This window comes from Misgurnus anguillicaudatus, chromosome 5 (genome assembly GCF_027580225.2).
Source record: "Misgurnus anguillicaudatus chromosome 5, ASM2758022v2, whole genome shotgun sequence".
Classification (NCBI taxonomy): domain Eukaryota; kingdom Metazoa; phylum Chordata; class Actinopteri; order Cypriniformes; family Cobitidae; genus Misgurnus; species Misgurnus anguillicaudatus.
The window spans coordinates 38,984,545-39,005,270 of record NC_073341.2 but is presented as its reverse complement, the minus strand read 5'-3'; the positions used below and the strand labels follow the sequence as shown (position 1 = coordinate 39,005,270).

The following is a 20,726-nucleotide window of genomic DNA, read 5'->3' as shown; positions in this document are numbered from 1 at the left end:
CATATAACCCTGTAAGAGATTTATTTGGGAAAAGTTGCAGCTTTACAGATTATACATCATTATTACTCTTGAAATTGAGATTTATGGAGGTTTAAAAGTAGAAACATTATATCTTATTTATTCAGTAAATCGTATCACTGCAATATCATTGCGTTAGTGATGTCAGCATGGCGTGTCGATGGTTATATTTGTTTGTATGTAACTGCAGAGATTGTCCACGAGGATGTTAAGATGGGTTCAGACGGAGAGAGCGATCAAGCGTCGGCCACGTCCTCCGATGAGGTGCACAGCCCCGTTCGAGTTCGACTGAGAAACAACCCCGGTCGGAAAATATCCACAGAGGTACTTTTATGTTTGTTTATCTGTAAAGTGGGACACTAAATAAAACCTAATGTATATGTATTAAAACATGCAATAAAGAGTGTCCCACACCATAACCATTGGCTTTTTTGTGACTGTCCAACATAAATCAGTTGTGCATGACGAATGGTGCATTGTGGGTGCTGAAAATGCTCCACAGCATGGTACCCATCAGTTAGATGATTCGGCTGCGGGGCAAATGAGTTATTACTGCTGTGAAGCGTAACGAAACCTCTAGGCCTTAACTAATAATGCTTTTTCCCTCCTGTCTCGCATTCAGGACATTAACAAGCGTCTTTCTCTGCCTGCCGATATCCGGCTTCCTGATGGCTACCTAGAGAAATTCAGCCTCAACAGTCCGCTGTTTGACAAACCGCTCAGCCGAAGATTACGAAGAGTATCTCTGGTAATACCTCTCCTATGTGCTCGATTGGTTTTAGCTTTTGTTTTTCCATCTTTCTGTAGACTTTTTTAGACTATTTTATCTTTTTGCCTTCTATTGAATTTGAGTTTGCCTGTATCCAGATCTGATTATCTTCTTAGGTCAGAATTTATTTAATTCTTTTATCAAGTGTGCAATAAAAATTGCAAAAATGTACAAACTAATTCTGGTCTCTCTGTAAACATTGCAAAAATCAGATTTTGCACAATTTTTTTCTGCACATTTTTACCAATGTTGCATTTATCATTTGTGTTGCATTTATTGCCAGCAATTATTTTGCTCGACCTCTCGTTTACATTTTCATGTCTCGCTCTTCAAATATCAGTCCAACTTCATAAAATGACAGCAGAACATGCAGAAATGTTCGGCTCATATATCACCCCAAAAATAAGTCAACATTTTTTTGCATTTAGCAAAACCTTTCTTAAAACCGTTCAGTTTGCATGACAATCACATTTTCCCACCAAATCCTCATTACTTTAAAGTGAAAATATAATCCTCTGTAGTGTAATACAGTAATGGAAATAATCGGGTTTGTTATTTAGCATGACATTTTAGTACAACTAATACTATTATGATTTATTAATACCTTATCATTTACATAATTTACAATTTAATTTGCATGATTTTAACTATTGAAAGTTTGTTGCATCCCTATGTATTAGGAGGTAGGCATGGGCCGGTATAAGATTCTGGCGGTATGATAACATTTAGCAAAAATACCACGGTTTCACGGTTTTGCCATTTCGATATAATAATTATATCAATTATCCACCTCCTATTAGGCACTACTTCTGTTTACACTACTGGCCCTTGGGGTCTATATGACCCCAAAATTGAAAGCGTAATAGTAAAAAAATAAAAATTTTCAATAATACAAATAATATATATATATTTTTTACTTCTCCTCTATACAATAAAGCTGTGTTTTGAGAGATTTGATGTACTTTTGTACCTGTTTACCACTAAATTCCTCAACTACACGATTAGCTTGCCTGAAAAATATAAAAATTCACATAAATTATGACCTAAATTTGATTTAAATAATAGTTTTTAGATTTGATATAGGTGTTAGGTGTTAGCCATCTGTTTTTAGAAAAAAATTATAATTACAGTTTAGGAATTAAATCATTTCGACCAGCAGATGCCCATAGAGACCCATTAATTTCACTGGATGTGGCCAACTGCTTAAATCACTACTTTATTGATACATTTTGTGAATTTATGTTAATATAAACATTAGAAAGGACTTTAAAAATAAATATTATATTTGTAATTTAATTTGCATGATTTTATTTGTATTGAAAGTTTGGTGCATTCCTATGTATTAGGAGGTAGGAATGCGCCGGTATAAGATTCTGGCGCTATGATAACCTTTAGCAAAAATACACGGTTTTGCCACTTCAACACTAAAATGTGTTATTTTCAAATGGCAGGTAAAAACAAAGCCTTTAAATTATAATATGCTTTAAAAAATATATAATATTTTTGTAATGTATATTAAATGTAAACATCAAATCAATCACATGACTTAAAGGTGCAGTGTGCAATTTTTAGAAGGATCTTTTGACAGAAATGCAAAATAATATACAAACCTATATTATCAGGGGTGTATAAAGACCTTTAATAATGAACCGTTATGTGTTTATTACCTTAGAATGAGATGTTTTTATCTACATACACGAGGGCCCCCTTACATGGAAGTCGCCATTTTGTGCCACCATGTTTCTACAGAAGCCCTTAACGGGCAAACGTTTTTTACTAAATTGTCTCCGGTGATGGCTACCATAGCTTCTTTGTGTTTTTCAAAAGCAAGGGGTGAGCAGTGGACTGAGCCGCTGGTTGCAATTCACAACATCACCACTAGATGCCGCTAAAATGTACACACTGCACCTTTCATTTGAATTTTGTGTATACACATCTCATACCTTGGAGACTGTATCACAGAACAGTTTTTACTGGTTTTAAAGCCTCAGTATACCTTAAAACTGGTAACAGGCCCATGCCTATATTAGGAGGTGGATAATTGTTATAAAATATTGTCATTATGCAATTTAAAGATCTTCATTTTTATTACCTAAAATAATAAATGTATTCTTAAGCTTTGTATTTGTTATTGACGGGTTTTCACTACAAATTAAATATATTCATCTGCCATTAGCATGACCTAAACCCAGATCATGTTTGTTTAATTCTGCACACACACTTGATTTGTTTATTTTGGGGAAGGATGTTTCAGCTCATGTTTCTGTATGGGTTACATAACCGTCTATGACAATAGATTGCAGCGCTGCCATCTGAAAATAGTAACACTGTGATGTGGGCACATTTAAATGAGTTCACATGAATATGTTTAAATCTTCTGTCCTGTATGCTTACGATTGTGTGGTTGTAATGTTGTTGTATTTGTGTTTGCAGTCCGAGATTGGATTTGGGAAGTTAGAGACATACGTAAAACTGGATAAACTGGGAGAGGTAACGTATAATTAAATTCATTACATTACTCCAAAGTCTAAGTCTTACCCAAGCATCACCTATGAAAGCTTTCCGAAAGACAGGTGGGGTCATAATGACCTGTAAGGGTAAAAGTATCCCAGAATGCACTGCAGCAAGCTTAGTGGAAAAAGAGATGTTGATTAATAAAAACAGTTTATTTAATTTAGTACTGAAAGTATCACAAAGTATCTAAGGGTGTATTCACACCTACCTTGTTTGGTTCGATTAAATCGAACTCAAGTTCGTTTGCCCCCTTGGTGCGGACCTTTTGGGCAGGTGTGAATACAGCAATCGAACTCTGGTGCGGACCAAACAACCGCACCGAGACCCAGCTGAAGAGGTGGTCTCGGTCCGGTTCCAAACGAACTCTGGTACGGTAAGGTGTGAACATGTACCGACCTCGATTCGCACCAAATGTATTATATTATTGTTATTCTATAGTGGGAGATGCGCTATCAAGCAGTTTATGTCGTGCATATACTGTACGGCAATGATTTTGAATACCTTTATTGTATTAATAAACGTTTTATTTCTTTGCTTAACTGAAATGAGTTTGTGCATGTTTTATATTGTTGTAGTTTTATATTCATTAAGAAATGCAAGCTAATCATTTGTTTCGAAAAATCTAAGGATCTTAAGATTTATTTATGTTATAAGGCGGGTACAATGTTTTCCGTCTATTCCTATTGTTTAATATATGCGAGTAATTTAACTAATTTAATGTTGTTCTGTTTTAATAAAAATAATAATAAACACATACTAAGCATTATGGAAAATTATGAGACGCGCTATCAAGCAGTTTATTTCGTGCATATACTGTACGGCAATGATTTTGAATACCTTTATTGTAATAGCAGAATATTATGCATACAAACAGCGCATCTAAATCCGCGTAATTTAAGTTTTTTCCGCAATCGCGGAACAAAACGCAAAATAAAAAGAAATGTCTTGCCAACCTGCATTATTTATTTCATGGCAAAATAATAGCAGTAATTTAAAATGTCTTATTATATTTTTTATAAAATTATCTAATATTCTTAGATACAGAGTTAGACAACTTGGTAAACATTTTTGGCTTTATTTTACTTCAATCTTTCTCAAGCACCCTGCTCCCCTTAACCAGCAACACAGCGCCCCACAAACAACAGTCAATCAAAATCTCCTGTGCACATTACATTTTTTTACGTTTTTAATTGTTATCTAGTATAATTAATTATTTTCATGAGGATACAAACGTGAAAGGTCTTTGTGAGCTGCGTGTCGCACCTGCTGTCTCACATAAATTACAAAAACTGGGTGAAGCAATGTCATAATGCATTTCAATTTACTGTTTTTAGTCCTTATATTAAGTTGTTGAAAATTTGGGACACAAAAGAAAGGCATCTGTCCACTACCATCTCATCTCAGCGTTAGCAAACTTGTGCATGCTGTCAGCGCGTGAGGACCGATCTTTTTCCTTTAAGGCTTTGAACTTGAATGGTCCGGTCACATACACGCATAATAATAAAACACAAAATAAACACACATTATAGGGAAAATGTAGCTTTGGACTTGTGGCTATTGTGCATTATTGTAGGTAAGTAATTTTCAAACGTTTTAAGAAACAACCGTAAAAAACCAAGATTATGCAACGCACCTCTCTCAGTGTTGGCGATAAGGATTGATTCATATGTTCTCATTATTATCAAGCATTTATAAAATATTTATGCGCCTTACGTGGTTAATTATTTTAATAACATTTTCCTTAAATCATCTTGGCAAACCACTGTATGACAGTTGTCTAGGTTAATCATAAAAACAAACAGTGTATCTGTATCTTGAGGTTGAATTTATTTTTCATATGTTCATTTTGTTTCTCTGTTCTTAATATATCACTGACTGTTTACTTATTATTTAATTACTTGAGAACTTCTCATTTAATATTTTACAAGCATTGGTATCGTAATTGGAGAGAAAAAATATCTATTTTTGCGCAAATTTCTGGAAATTACTGCCACGCAATTACTGCATCGCAAAAATCACAAAAATAAATCGCGAAATCCTGGAGGGACTGAAATAATTGTGTTTGAACAATCTGAATAGCTATATTTGTATGAATAATGAAAGCCGCGTATACAGCGCATCTCTCTATCTGTACGGCGCAAAAGCCTGATAACTTTATACCTGATACATCATCTGCAAAGCCAACTGTCAGAACATGCTGTCTATGCTGTCTTTGCAAAATATATGTAATATATAATAATATAATATCGTTTAGATGAAATTAAATTGTGTGCTTCTCAATATAGTGTCGGTATTTTGGTTTACCTGCTGATAACACCAAATCAGTAACAGAACAAATATTGCATTATGAATTATCTCTATTATTTTGCTCTTCCTGCTTTCCCCCACCTGATAATTTCTGTCCAATGAATGAATGACCTTAATACACATGTGGTTTTGTTTACATATTTTGGTTCACTTGAAAAAAGGGCAGTGTGAATGCGAACCGCACCAAAAAATAAAAAAATAAAACACATTTGGTCCGGACCAAAGCAAGTGAACTAGCGGACTTTCCTGGTGTGAATACACCCTAAATAAAAGTAGATTTTCTTGCTTTTTGGGTACATCGTCATGGATATCAGATTACATTTTAAATTAGTTTGCTGCTCACGTAGGCAGTAGACGGCAAGGCAGCTCACTAGGTTTTAAAATCGAGCGTTTGTATTCCTTAAAAGCTCCTTAAAATGCTCAACACAGATTACTTCTGTTGTCCCATCTTTTTCCTGACGTATAATTAGACAGCAGACAGGTTTATTTTATATAGTATGTGTTGTTTTTCTCAGGGCACATATGCTACGGTTTATAAAGGGCGCAGTAAATTGACAGATAACTTGGTGGCTCTTAAGGAGATCCGCTTGGAGCATGAGGAAGGAGCGCCATGCACCGCCATCAGAGAAGGTGAGATACAAGCCTGACCTAATGGATCTGAAATATATTATCACTTTATGCATTTAGCGCTGACAGACATGAACACATTATATCAGAAAGTGTGTTCCTTAGGAGTCGAACCCATGACCTATACGCTGCTAATGCAAGGCTCTGCCAACGCTAAAGGGACAAATACAAGAGCATTAACATGTGTTCCTATGTTTACATACCTGCGCTTAGTATTCAACAACTTGTCTTGCCTCAATTAACAACACTGTACACAGAGATTAATCATAATAGAGGCCTGTTACATACTGCTTAGAGCAGTGGTCTCCAACATGGTGCCCGCGGGCACCAGGATGCCCGCACTGAGTCTGGAGTTTCCTGCCAAAGAACCTCCTATTAATAGCCTCAATTTGACTATATATTACATATTTTTTATATAATCTTGGCTTCTTTTATGTACGTTAACATTTTAAACAATGATAAAACATATCAACAAGTAAAATAAAATAAAATCAACAAATAAAAGAAAATTGTTTTGAGTGTCATAAAAGTAGCCCTGGCGTAGAATCTTAAAGGTACATTAGCGCAAAGGGGTTTCATTTCTTATAGTCAAATGTTTGCATGTTTTGCTTTCCATATAATTATTGCCTTAGGCAGCCCTTGTGTAGATTGGCATAGCTTGTGTCTTTGTCTTTTCTCACTGAATGCTCACACAGATGAGTTTTGTAATTTATCTCTATGTGTCTCTGTAGTGTCTCTTCTGAAGGACCTGAAACATGCCAACATTGTGACTCTTCATGACATCATTCACACTCAAAAGTCTCTGACGCTGGTGTTTGAGTACCTGGTAAGTCATTTACATGTGCAGTAACTTTTACTAACTTGCAAAATCATCTGCATATCAGAGCTGAGCAAGCTACTTGGAAAACTGAATGTTTAGGAAACTGGTTTGAAACCCTCATTATTTAGTCTTGAACATTTCTGTTTGGTTCTTCCAAAAAATAAAGTAGTAAAACTACAATCAAGCTGAAATAATGTAATTGTAATTTAACAGTGTAAAACAAAATTTAGTTTAGTAATCCGCTTAAGTCAAGTCATGATGATGTAAAATGCCATTTCAAGATCCAAGCCTCGATCCGCTTCATATAAGACTACAATCTTAACATCCGTTTATGAGCGCTATTTATTCATATCACACATTTAAGCTACATTTTTATAAACTCAGGTCTACACTACATTATCCAAGCTCACGACGTTCCAGACAACAATACTTCAATAATTCAAAAAAGATTCATTACATTCTGGCCGTGTGATTTCAGTGTTAGGATCGCCATTTTTCGGTATTTTACACTGCACTGCCTAAAATTATTAGTATAGTTTGTTGTTTGCTTAATGCATCTGATGGAGCATTTGGATTCGGGAGTTGATGTGAGACTTGACAAGCGAATTGAGGGATGACATATTTTTTTAAGGCAAAACCTGTAAGCGAGTTAGCGTTTTAGCACTTCTGGTTCTCTCGTTGTGAAGTCAGTGGGTTTATTTGATTGGAGTTTTAGTTAAACCCCACATTAACACAAACTCAAATATTTATTTATTATATATATATATACATGACAACAGCAATGACACTATTCTTAATATGACAAAGTAAGTGTTTTGATTAATGCCATTAATGTTAATTTTTTTAATCAGTGTATACCACTAGTCAACTAAATAAATATATAACATGGCAAAGATAAATGCACATTTATATATTGATTCAATAGATTTATAATAAAAACTTGTCATGGATTTATTGCATTTTGTGGAAAAAAATAATAAATCTTTGAAAATCAAATTATGGATTTGAATTTTTAATGTTATTATAACCTAAAGCTGCTTTGTAAAAGTTTGTAACAGAAAAAATAGTGGTTTTCATCTTGTCACTTTCTTGGTATAGAAAACACATTTTTACCCAAATTAGTCAAAATGTATTTATTGCGTTTTGGAACCAAATTCTTCATATATATTTTTAAAGAATATTATAATTCAAAGGCTTTATTTTTACCTGCCATACATGTTGTATGTTGCTTTAAAGTTGTTGTTTGTATGTGCAGATATAAAAAAATTGCAATGGTAATACGCAACACAGTGAAACCGTGTTTTTTTTTTGCTTAAAGGGATAGTTCGGCCAAAAACGATATTAAACCCATGATTTACTCACCCCCAAGCTGTCCGAGTTGCATATGTCCATCGTTTTTCAGACAAACACATTTTCGGATATTTTAGAAAATATTTTAGATATTTCTGTTCATTAAATGTTATGTTACGGGGTCCAGCCATAGTCCACGACCTTCAAGTCCAAAAAAGTGCGTCCATCCTTCACAAATTAAATCCAAACGGCTCCAGGATGATAAACAAAGGTCTTCTGTGGGTAATCCGTGCGGTGTTTTTGTAGAAATATCCATATTTAAAATGTTATTAACTTTATAAACTAGCTTCCGGTAGCGCCGCCATTTTGGAGTGATGCGCATTCAGGATGAGAGCTTACGCAGTGTACAGAGTTTCTCTGCTGCTGCTCGGTGCCCCCGCCCTCCGAATTTGTCATACGTCACTAAGAAAAGTGCGTACACTACGCTAATCCTCTCTCCTGAGTCTAAGATGGCGGCGCTACCGGAAGCTAGTTTATAAAGTTAATAACATTTTAAATATGGATATTTCTACAAAAACACCGCACGGATTACCCACAGAAGACCTTTGTTTATCATCCTGGAGCCGTGTGGATTTAATTTTTTAAGGATGGACGCACTTTTTTTTGAATTGAAGGTCGTGGACTATGGCTGGACCCCGTAACATAACATTTAATGAACAGAAATATCTAAAATATTTTCTAAAATATCCGAAAATGTGTTTGTCTGAAAAACGATGGACATATGCAACTCGGACAGCTTGGGGGTGAGTAAATCATGGGTTTAATATCGTTTTTGGCCGAACTATCCCTTTAAGGTTATCATACTGCCAAAATCTCATATCTGCCCATGCCTAGTCTTAAAACACGTATTGATGATGTCATTATGCATGAAAATCTCAAAAACAATGCGACATGGACACAATACACAAAAAAGATTCATCCAGAGTATTTTATTAACAGGGAATGTTTTTTTAAAATGTTTTTAATAAAGTTTGAAAGAGTTGTCAGAAGCCTGGTGATGATGTCATTGGAGTTGAGTGACCATGGTGTAGTTCACTTATAGCCTGAAGTTAGCTTTTAATTCCTAGTAAATGGATTTAGACTTCGGTATTTATAAAAGTTGTGTTCATTGGTGACAATCTTGATGGACAAAACGTATAACAGGGTTCCACAGGTTCTTGAAATCCTTGAAAGTTTGTGAATCTGGCGGAAAATATTCAAGGCCCTGGGAAGTTTTTTAAATATACCTTCATAGATACAGGTCATTGAAAATGCTTGAATTTATTTTATGCAAGAAGTTTTCTGGAAGAAAATCCATATTATTCCCTGTGTAGTGGAAGATAATAAAAATTCTAGACTTTTTAAGGACACGTGCTAAACTGTTGGCTTTAAATGCTTATATCTTCTGTATGTGAATGTTGATTTATACCAAAAATGCTTTTTTACATAGTTGTGTTTGATACATGAAAACGTCTCGGGTTACGTATGTAATTGTTGTTCCTTAAGAAGGGAACGAGACGCTGCGTCTCCCTTGCCATACTTTCTGTGTCCCTGTAACGCCGTCTTTGACAATATTTCAGATAGTGACGCAGCGCGAGTTCCCTCGAAAGGGAACTGTAACAATGTATCTTTAAAGGTAACACAATGTAACATTTAGTCCTTGAATTTGAGGGTATTGGACCTGGAAAGTCCTTGAAAGGTCCTTGAACTTTAAGTTAACTAAGGTGTGGGAACCCTGCTATAAGTGTCATAAACTTTCGTTAAAGGCGGAGTCCACGATGTTTGAAAGCCAATGTTGATATTTGAAATCACCTAAACAAATAGAATCTGGACCTTCTGTTGATAGACCCGCCCCACACATACGCAACCCGGCATTTGATTTGATTTGATTGGCTATAAGTGTGTTTTGGTAGTCGGCCCGTCTCCTTTTCCAACGCGTTTTTCAAACATCGTGGACTCCGCCTTTAATCACAGACTTTATTTTTTGCCATAATCCAAAAGCCTATGCAAAAATCCATTTTGCCGAAGGAACCCATGTGAAGCGAACTTCCGGGTTGGCCTACAAAAATACATCATCCCATCATTTCTCTATTGTAACTAGGGCCGGGACTTTAACGCGTTAATTAAGATTAATTAATTACACAAAAATAACGCGTTAAACATTTTTAACGCATTTTAATCGCACTTATTTTTGCACCGCGGAACATTTCTCATGAGTTTCGGCGGACCGATTATACTGGAGCACCAACTAGCGTTCATGATTTCACAACAAACCACAGTGAACATGAACCAAGAGGCTGATGAGATCGCTTTGGTTGGCCCCGTGGATGGGAATTTTTTTTATAAAAAACGAACGGATGTAAGCGTCGATAAAAGCATGGTTGTGTGTAAGCTATGCAACAAGGAATTCGCATATCACCGCAGCACATGATCGAGCATCTCAATGCAAAACATACAGCAGCTAAGTTAGCGTAAGTTAGACATTAGCCCGACTCCGGGCACAACGACTTATTCGGACGGGATTAGTTTTACATAGGGATGTGGGGTAAAGCAAGTTTTTATCAGAGCTTCTCTGTGATTTTAGTCCAGTCCGAATGCTCCATGTCAGTAATCATTACAGACAATGTCAGTAAAGATTACGGCGTCTTTTGCCTTCTGTAAAAAGGTCCGGAGAAATTACCTCAGGTAATACAAATCCAGTGCGAATAGACCAGCTGTAAATATACACGTAAATCGCGTCATTTCCTTTTAATTTGCGGGTTTCTTTTAAATATAAAAGCGCTTAAAGAAGCATTTACTTGCGTTCTAGACGGAGAAACAAGTCAGTTACAAGTCAGTTTCTGAATAAAACACGACACAAACTTTAAAAAAAAGTCAAATTTACTTCTCAGAGGCATGGAACTGTTTATGAAACTGACGTTCTCCCCAAACCGAAATTAAACACAGTGTTTCGCGTTTTCCTTGTCTGTGTCATGTTGTTTGCACATCTGATATCTGGAAGCAAGGTAATGTGCACGTGAAGAAGAGAGGTGACGCGCTGCGCCAACGAGTTACCCCTCCCACTTCTGAATGTTTTACAGAGATTTCTAATCCCGTCCGAATTGACCATTAATATAACCGACGTCCTGTGGTAAAATTACATTACGCCATCTACCCCTGTAAAACTAATCCCGTCCGAATAGGGCTTTAAAACAATATTTTGTTGCTTAAGCTTATGTATTCAGTCATTATTCATGGTACACTCACATTAGTGTTGATTCTGGGACAAAACACTAACTGCGTCATCCTGGAATCCACCCATCTCTGTGTTATTATTGAAACAACACATTTTGTGTTACTTTTAACACAACATGTGTTATACTTGAACACAAAATCAAGACAAAATGACTCATAATGTGTTAAAATTACACATAATGTGTTAAAAGCTTACAGCACAATGATGTGTATAAAATTAACACATCCTTTCTAAGAGTGTATACTAAAATCCATGTAAAAAATTACTTCTTAATGTTCTCAGGTCAAATATTTATATGCGATTAAAATGCGATTAATTTAGATTAATTAATTACAAAGCCTCTAATTAATTAGATTAATTTTTTTAATCGAGTCCCGGCCCTAATATATATATATATATATATATTAGGGCCGGGACTTTAACGCGTTAATTAAGATTAATTAATTACACAAAAATAACGCGTTAAACATTTTTAACGCATTTTAATCGCACTTATTTTTGCACCGCGGAACATTTCTCATGAGTTTCGGCGGACCGATTATACTGGAGCACCAACTAGCGTTCATGATTTCACAACAAACCACAGTGAACATGAACCAAGAGGCTGATGAGATCGCTTTGGTTGGCCCCGTGGATGGGAATTTTTTTTATATAAAACGAACGGATGTAAGCGTCGATAAAAGCATGGTTGTGTGTAAGCTATGCAACAAGGAATTCGCATATCACCGCAGCACATGATCGAGCATCTCAATGCAAAACATACAGCAGCTAAGTTAGCGTAAGTTAGACATTAGCCCGACTCCGGGCACAACGACTTATTCGGACGGGATTAGTTTTACATAGGGATGTGGGGTAAAGCAAGTTTTTATCAGAGCTTCTCTGTGATTTTAGTCCAGTCCGAATGCTCCATGTCAGTAATCATTACAGACAATGTCAGTAAAGATTACGGCGTCTTTTGCCTTCTGTAAAAAGGTCCGGAGAAATTACCTCAGGTAATACAAATCCAGTGCGAATAGACCAGCTGTAAATATACACGTAAATCGCGTCATTTCCTTTTAATTTGCGGGTTTCTTTTAAATATAAAAGCGCTTAAAGAAGCATTTACTTGCGTTCTAGACGGAGAAACAAGTCAGTTACAAGTCAGTTTCTGAATAAAACACGACACAAACTTTAAAAAAAAGTCAAATTTACTTCTCAGAGGCATGGAACTGTTTATGAAACTGACGTTCTCCCCAAACCGAAATTAAACACAGTGTTTCGCGTTTTCCTTGTCTGTGTCATGTTGTTTGCACATCTGATATCTGGAAGCAAGGTAATGTGCACGTGAAGAAGAGAGGTGACGCGCTGCGCCAACGAGTTACCCCTCCCACTTCTGAATGTTTTACAGAGATTTCTAATCCCGTCCGAATTGACCATTAATATAACCGACGTCCTGTGGTAAAATTACATTACGCCATCTACCCCTGTAAAACTAATCCCGTCCGAATAGAACAATATTTTGTTGCTTAAGCTTATGTATTCAGTCATTATTCATGGTACACTCACATTAGTGTTGATTCTGGGACAACACACTAACTGCGTCGTCCTGGAATCCACCCATCTCTGTGTTATTGTTGGAACAACACATTTTGTGTTACTTTTAACACAACATGTGTTATACTTGAACACAAAATCAAGACAAAATGACTCATAATGTGTTAAGGTTACACATAATGTGTTGAAAGCTTACAGCACAATGATGTGTATAAAATTAACACATCCTTTCTAAGAGTGTATACTAAAATCCATGTAAAAAATTACTTCTTAATGTTCTCAGGTCAAATATTTATATGCGATTAAAATGCGATTAATTTAGATTAATTAATTACAAAGCCTCTAATTAATTAGATTAATTTTTTTAATCGAGTCCCGGCCCTAATTGTAACTGAATAAATTATATTTAATCCAGCATAAACAGCAGTTTTTTACTTGACGTTTTACTGCAAAAAAAAAGATATATAACATTTTGTACTTGGACTCCTTGGTGATAATGTAAGTGACTCATTCTTTAGTGCTTCATTGATCCGTTTTGCTGATATAAGTGGCATTGGGAAGCAAAGACATCCAGTAGTGTGTGTTTGGCTGTTGGCTTGTTGGTTGTAAAGCTGTGGGCTTAATCCAATAAGACGTAATGCAGTCAAACAGCTTCTTCTCGGATGCTTTTTGAAAAATTGCTTGTTTAAACACGCACACGTTTATCTGCATGCAACTGTTTTATAGTTCATGTGAATTTGCTTTTTTCAGATATCTTTATAATTCATCGTATATCTCTCTATCTCTATTTTATTTGTTTGTTTTTAGGATAAAGACCTGAAGCAGTATCTAGACGACTGTGGAAACTGCATTCATATGCACAATGTCAAGGTATGGCCTCTTTGACTTTTTTTTTTTTTGCGTTGTGCTTTTAGAGATTTTGTTCTCACCTTTGTGTACATCTCTTTCAGCTCTTCCTGTTTCAGCTGTTGCGCGGTCTAAACTATTGTCACAGACGTAAAGTCCTTCACCGAGACCTCAAGCCCCAAAATCTCCTGATCAATGATCGCGGGGAGCTGAAACTGGCCGACTTTGGTAAGTAACCTACAAACATAATAAATATTAGATGGGATGAACTAATTTCTACGTTTGATGGTGTTTTTTAAGTTTGGTTGAAAGCTCTCTTGGTGATGTACTTTAGACTAGCAGTTAATGATCTAGACAGGCACTTAAAACACCCATAACTATTGATTGTTGTTACTGCAATCTCCCCAATTCTCACCTGTGGCTCTAAGTTTGGAAATTAAAGAGGATTGATCATTAAAACTGCCCACTTGTGACATTTCTCACTGGCTCTCTGTCACATATTACAGGGCTCCAGACTGCCATCAAATGGTGGCATTTTGCCACCAAAATTTGAGAGTGTGCCACTTAATTTTACATCCAGTCGCACATGTGCGAACAGTAAATTTGACCTTTTTTTGTGATGTCACACTGAATTTGAAACGGCACATTGTACTTTCTGCATCTATCATGAAAGTATTTATTAGTAAAATGAGTGGAAATGAGTAGAAATGTGAATATTTGGTTAGCATGTTGATTTACGGCGTGTGCCCCTAAATTTTCTGGTTGTGCCCCTAAAATTTTCAGTTGGGGGCCACTGTGCTCCTAGTGAAAAAAGTTAGTCTGGAGCCCTGTATTACAATTGATTTTGGCAACCAGTGCACCATATTTTCTTTTCAAATCGCTTTAATTTGGATTTTAGGTCTGGCACGAGCAAAGTCGATTCCCACAAAGACTTACTCCAATGAAGTGGTGACCCTCTGGTACCGACCCCCTGACATCTTATTGGGCAGCACAGATTATTCCACTCAGATTGACATGTGGTGAGCATTTGACGTCTTGTACATTAATATTAATGTATCTTATCTAACACTGAGCTTTAATATACCCAAGGTCTTTTTAAGGAGGTTGCATCACTGTGCCACAATGTTTGCATCCAGATTTTGCTAAAGCAAGATCTGTCAGATACTGTGCATGCGCAAATCCCTCCCTTAGAAGATGTCATTCTTTAATGGTTGACGATTGGCTCTTTTTACTGAAAGGAGGGCATATTGACCCGCTGCTATCGCCCCATTCATAGGAATAGCAGTGACGTTTCTTGTTAAAGGTGATGTAAAATGTAAAACTGTATTTACCTACGCATATATAAATAATAAGTTCTGTACATGGTAATGACATATCGTGAGCCTCAAACATGATTGTGTCCTCCTTATGTAAACCTTGTGCACACAAAAGACCGCTGGAAAACAGACCAACTTTGACGTTACAGTCGAGATGTACGCCCCCAACATTAAATGACACATTAAATTAAGTAAAATGATGTTAGAATGCTAAAATCAAAGTTGTGAATGCTGATTTAGTGCTATAGGCTAGTTAATGCTGTATGCTAACATTTAGCCTGAAGTTCTACTATTGACTTTACAGTTACATTGTGCAGGTCCATACTGAAAAAAACAACAACACAAACTTAGCACTCAGAAACGCCCATTAACAATCTCCAAACAATTGATTATTCCTCAAAATCTGTGTCTTCATCTGATACAGACTCAGACATAAGATCTGTTTCCAAACACACAGAGCTACTGAAGGAGCTGCTCTGAGAAACAGCCAATCAGAGCAGAGCTAAACATTATTAATCATGACCCTTTTAAATAAGGTAATAATAGACCATTTCAGTCTAAAGGTTTATAAATGGACATGTAAAACTGTATCTGGGTCATTTTTGCACTTAAAAAAGCCACAAACCTTCTATGTAGATATCAGAGAACAAGTTAAAATATTTTTTAATGCAGTTTTTGGCATCTTGTTAAAATTAAATATATGTTTGGTATAGCCCAGCATATCATGGCCACAGTAGGGATTAAATGTGACGTCAGTATGTCTTCCTCTGGTGTGAAATTGTAAAAATTCAAATAATTTCAGCTCTTAAAGATAAATATTTTTTATGCATTTTAAAAAAAGCATCACTATTAATATTATACATGCTTCGTATTAAGGATTTGATTTTAGAACGCTTACCTTTAGATATTAAAAAGCTGCTAGTGCTGTTGACATTAATTTCACATATACACTCACCTAAAGGATTATTAGGAACACCTGTTCAATTTCTCATTAATGTAATGGTGTGGGGAATGTTTTCTTGGCACACTTTAGGCCCTTAGTGCCAATTGGGCATCGTTTAAATGCCACGGCCTACCTGAGGATTGTTTCTGACCCTGTCCATCCCTTTATGACCACCATGAACCCATCCTCTGATGGCTACTTCCAGCAGCATAATTCACCATGTCACCAAGCTCGAATCATTTCAAATTATTTTTTTGAACATGACAATGAGTTCACTGTACTAAAATGGTCCCCACAGTCATCAGATCTCAACCCAATAGAGCATCTTTGGGATGTGGTGGAACGGGAACTTCGTCAAATCTCCATCAACTGCAAGATGCTATCCTATCAATATGGGCCAACATTTCTAAAAAATGCTTTTACCACCTTGTTGAATCAATGCCATGCAGAATTTAGACAGTTCTGAAGGCGAAAGGGGGTCAAACACCGTATTAGTATGGTGTTCCTAATAATCCTTTAGGTGATTGCACGTATAGTTTAAAATTTCTTTTTGTGAACATTTATACCTTATTATATTGCTGCCGCTTGTGTTATTTCAAAACAATAAACCATTAGAGTCTGCGCATTATAGTCATTATAATTAAAATATTATAGTTGAAGGGGTTTTAGTCCGTTAGCCTTTGGGAACCGTAGTAAACTCACTGTAATGCACTGCCTGTAGTGACTATTGGTTTATTATTTTTACGTTTACATTTATTTGGCAGGCAAGTGAATTTATTGTTGAGGACGCACGATGTGAAGCTCGTCAAAACTTGTATTTAGCCCATCGTGTGTGTGGCTCCTCATGTCAAAATATGTTTTCGGCGCGTCATGTGAACCTATATTCATCACGCATTATGTCAAAATAAGTACCTGGTGCAGACGCTCCGAAAGGTTTATGATAATAGTGACGCTTACGTTTGCCAGATAATTGCTTAATCTCATGTGTCATCTGAGTTTAGTGTTAAAGGAATAGTCTACTCATTTTCAATATTAAAATATGTTATTACCTTAACTAAGAATTGTTGATACATCCCTCTGTCATCTGTGTGCGTGCGCGTGGGTGCTGGAGCGCGCTGGGACGCTTTGATGGCGTTTGGCTTGGCCCCATTCGTTCAATGGTGCCGTTTAGAGATAAAGTTAGAAGTGACCAAACACATCAACGTTTTTCCTATTTAAGACGAGTAGTTATACGAGCAAGTTTGGTGGTACAAAATAAAACGTAGCGCTTTTCTAAGCGGATTTAAAAGAGGAACTATATTTTATGGCGTAATAGCACTTTTGGGAGTACTTCGACTCGCCTGAAAAGTCCGCTCCCCTTCTCAGGCTGAATCCCAAACCGCCTACTTCCATACTATATAGTATGTAAAAAGCGCTACTTTGCGTACTATATAGTATGGAAGTAGGCGGTTTGGGATTCAGCCTCACTCTCATAATGGGAGAGGGAGGGTATTACTGCGCCGAGTCGAAGTACTCCCAAAAGTGCTTTTACGCCATAAAATATAGTTCCTCTTTTAAATCCGCTTAGAAAAGCGCTACGTTTTATTTTGTACCACCAAACTTGCTCGTATAACTACTCGTCTTAAATAGGAAAAACGTTGATGTGTTTTGTCACCGGCTGCCACTGCTTAGGGTCGAGTGTGAGCTCAGTCTTAATGCCTGTTTGTCTCTACAGGGGTGTTGGCTGCATCTTCTACGAGATGTCTACAGGTCGGCCTTTGTTCCCAGGCTCCACAGTTGAGGAGGAGTTGCACTTTATCTTCAAACTGCTCGGTACCTCCGCCTCCCACTTTCTCTTCTTGCGCTCCACGCCGGCTCTACTACTGACAGCCTGTGCCTTCCTGTGAGTGTCGACGTGATATTTATAAACCCTCCTGTGTCTTTTCATAGGTACACCCACAGAGGAGACCTGGCCTGGAATAACCTCCAATGAGGAATTCATCTCCTATAACTACCCCCGATACCGCGCCGACTGTCTCCATAACCACACTCCACGGTAACGTCAGCTGTTCTCCGAACACAGTGACAGAAATGTTTGCAGTTCCTGTTGTAAAACAACGATGAGTTAATGGAGGTGATTTACCGTACTTATGTTTTTTTCTTTTCACAGATTGGATAATGATGGAGTTGAACTTCTTTCTAAACTGCTGCAGGTGATTTGTGTAGTATTTATAGAAATGTTGATATTGTTTATGTCAAATGTAGCGTACAAGTATTGTACAAAAGTTTGAGGCCAACAGACCAGCATTAGATTTATTGCGCATACAGTGCACGTGACACAATTTTCGTCATGAGAAGAGTTCACGCGTACTGTACGCGTCTTGCTGGATTTTTTAAACCCTATGTACATTGTACGCGTAGTTTGCACATGCGACTACAGAAGAATGTATTATGTACCCCAGGAGATGCATTGCATTGCATTTTGTCGCAATGCGCATGCGTCAAACGTCTGTGTACACGTATAAGTCAAATAAACTATACTTTGCAAGACCATGTGCGTACATTTGCATACATGTAAAAAACAAACTATAATCCGGGATTTACCCAACGGTCAGCCAGCTAAAATGATCACAGTAATTTAATGGGGGTTATTTAATAAATGATACATTAATAATAGCAGATTATGTACTTTTTCCAAAGCAACTATACAAAACATTTAAAGGAAAACACCACTGTTTTTCAATATTTTACTATGTTCTTACCTCAGCTTAGATTAATTAATATATACCTGACTTCTTTTATAGCATGCACTTTTAATCTTTGTACAGCGCTTCTTGAATGTGTTAGCATTTAGCCTAGCCCCATTCATTCCTATGGCTCCAAACAAAAGTTTTATTTTGTGCCACCATACTTACTCATGTAACTACTCCTATAACAGTCTTTAAATAGGGAAAATATGCAAGTGTTTGGTGGCCTCTAAATTCATCCCTGTTTGGAGCCATAGGAATGAATGGGGCTAGGCTAAATGCTAACACATTCACAACGCGCTGTACAAAGATTAAATGCACACACTGAAAAAAGATAGGTATGTATTAATTTGTCTAATTTAAAGGATTAGTCCATTTTCTTAAAAAAAATCCAGATAATTTACTCACCACCATGTCATCCAAAATGTTGATATCTTTCTTTGTTCAGTCGAGAAGAAATTATGTTTTTTGAGGAAAACATTTCAGGATTTTAATGGACCCCAACACGTAACAGTTTTAATGCAGTTTAAAATTGCAGTTTCAACGGAGGCATAAGGGTCTTATCTAGCACTTTTAAACCACAACTTCTTGTCTATCTCCGGTCCTGTGACGCCCCAGCGCGACCTCAAGTAATTGCATAATGCCTTGGAAAGGTCACATGTTACATATATGAAACGCACATTTGTGGACCATTTTAAACAATAAACTGACACAAAGACATTAATTAGTATCATTACACATACAACAACGTCAGAATGGTCCTCTTTCTCCACACGTGTAAACACTGGGGCATAGTTTCGCATTCATACTCCGTGACCTTTTGACATGATGACGTATTGCATGAGGTCGCGCTGCCGTGTCACATGACCGGAGATAGACGAGAAGTTGTGTTTTAAAAGTGCATATTTTTTTTGTCTAGATAAGACCCTTATGCCTCGTTTGGGATTGTTTAGACTCCGTTGAAACTGCAATTTTAAACTGCATTAAAACTGTTACATGTTGGGGTCCATTAAAATGAGAAAAATCTGGAAATGTTTTCCTCAAAAAACATCATTTCTTCTCAACTGAACAAAGAAAGACATCAACATTTTGGATGACATGGTGGTGAGAAAATTATCTGGATTTTTTTTTAAGAAAATGGACTAATCCTTTAAGGTAAGAACATAGTAAAAAAAATGTAAAAACTGTGGTGTTTTCCTTTAAGGTACATTATTTTAGGGTTTGTGAACTGCATCCTATTACAGAACTTTGGTTTGCAAACATTTGTTTCATGATAACTTTTCTGCTCATCTCATGTTAATCTTGAGCACCCATAGAGTGCCGAAGTAATGGCGTCACTTTGTAGGCTAAAACGCGGAAGTGAGGTAGCATTTTAGCACTACGGGTTCCCTCGCCCTGAAGTCTATGGGTTTTTTGAATGGGTTTTTGCTAAATCGCCTGAAATAAGGTCTGTGGTTAACAAAACCTCTAAATATTTTCACGTTTTGTTCTATGACATAAAATACACCAGTTATAATCTGCTTGTGATTTTTTTAAACTTTATTGTGCCTTAAAAACGGTGGTTGCTAACAAGTTGCTAATAGGGACTACATCCTTGGCGGGGAGTTTAGACGTCATCATGACAGGAAATCTGTCACTAGCCTTTCAGCCTCACGTTCTCAGAAGTTTACCTTTCAGTTAATATACATAGCGTTATATATTTAGTCTTTTCAAATTGTAGTTTTTTCAAATATTGTTGTACTG

At 36.6% G+C, this 20,726-nt stretch overlaps 1 protein-coding gene across 3 annotated transcripts in view; it reads left to right on the top strand.

Moving 5' to 3' along the window:
• The window catches only part of cdk16 (cyclin dependent kinase 16), a 55,807-nt gene that overhangs the window by 20,584 nt on the left and 14,497 nt on the right, over positions 1-20,726 (top strand). For all 3 annotated transcript variants that reach the window (XM_073868158.1, XM_073868157.1, XM_073868156.1), the window contains 11 exons: positions 209-342; positions 641-766; positions 3,221-3,277; positions 6,124-6,238; positions 6,967-7,061; positions 13,960-14,022; positions 14,103-14,226; positions 14,897-15,017; positions 17,972-18,073; positions 18,191-18,292; positions 18,407-18,449. In XM_073868158.1, the coding sequence (XP_073724259.1) occupies positions 209-342; positions 641-766; positions 3,221-3,277; positions 6,124-6,238; positions 6,967-7,061; positions 13,960-14,022; positions 14,103-14,226; positions 14,897-15,017; positions 17,972-18,073; positions 18,191-18,292; positions 18,407-18,449 (1,082 nt within the window). The remainder of the gene's footprint in view (positions 1-208; positions 343-640; positions 767-3,220; positions 3,278-6,123; positions 6,239-6,966; positions 7,062-13,959; positions 14,023-14,102; positions 14,227-14,896; positions 15,018-17,971; positions 18,074-18,190; positions 18,293-18,406; positions 18,450-20,726) is intronic.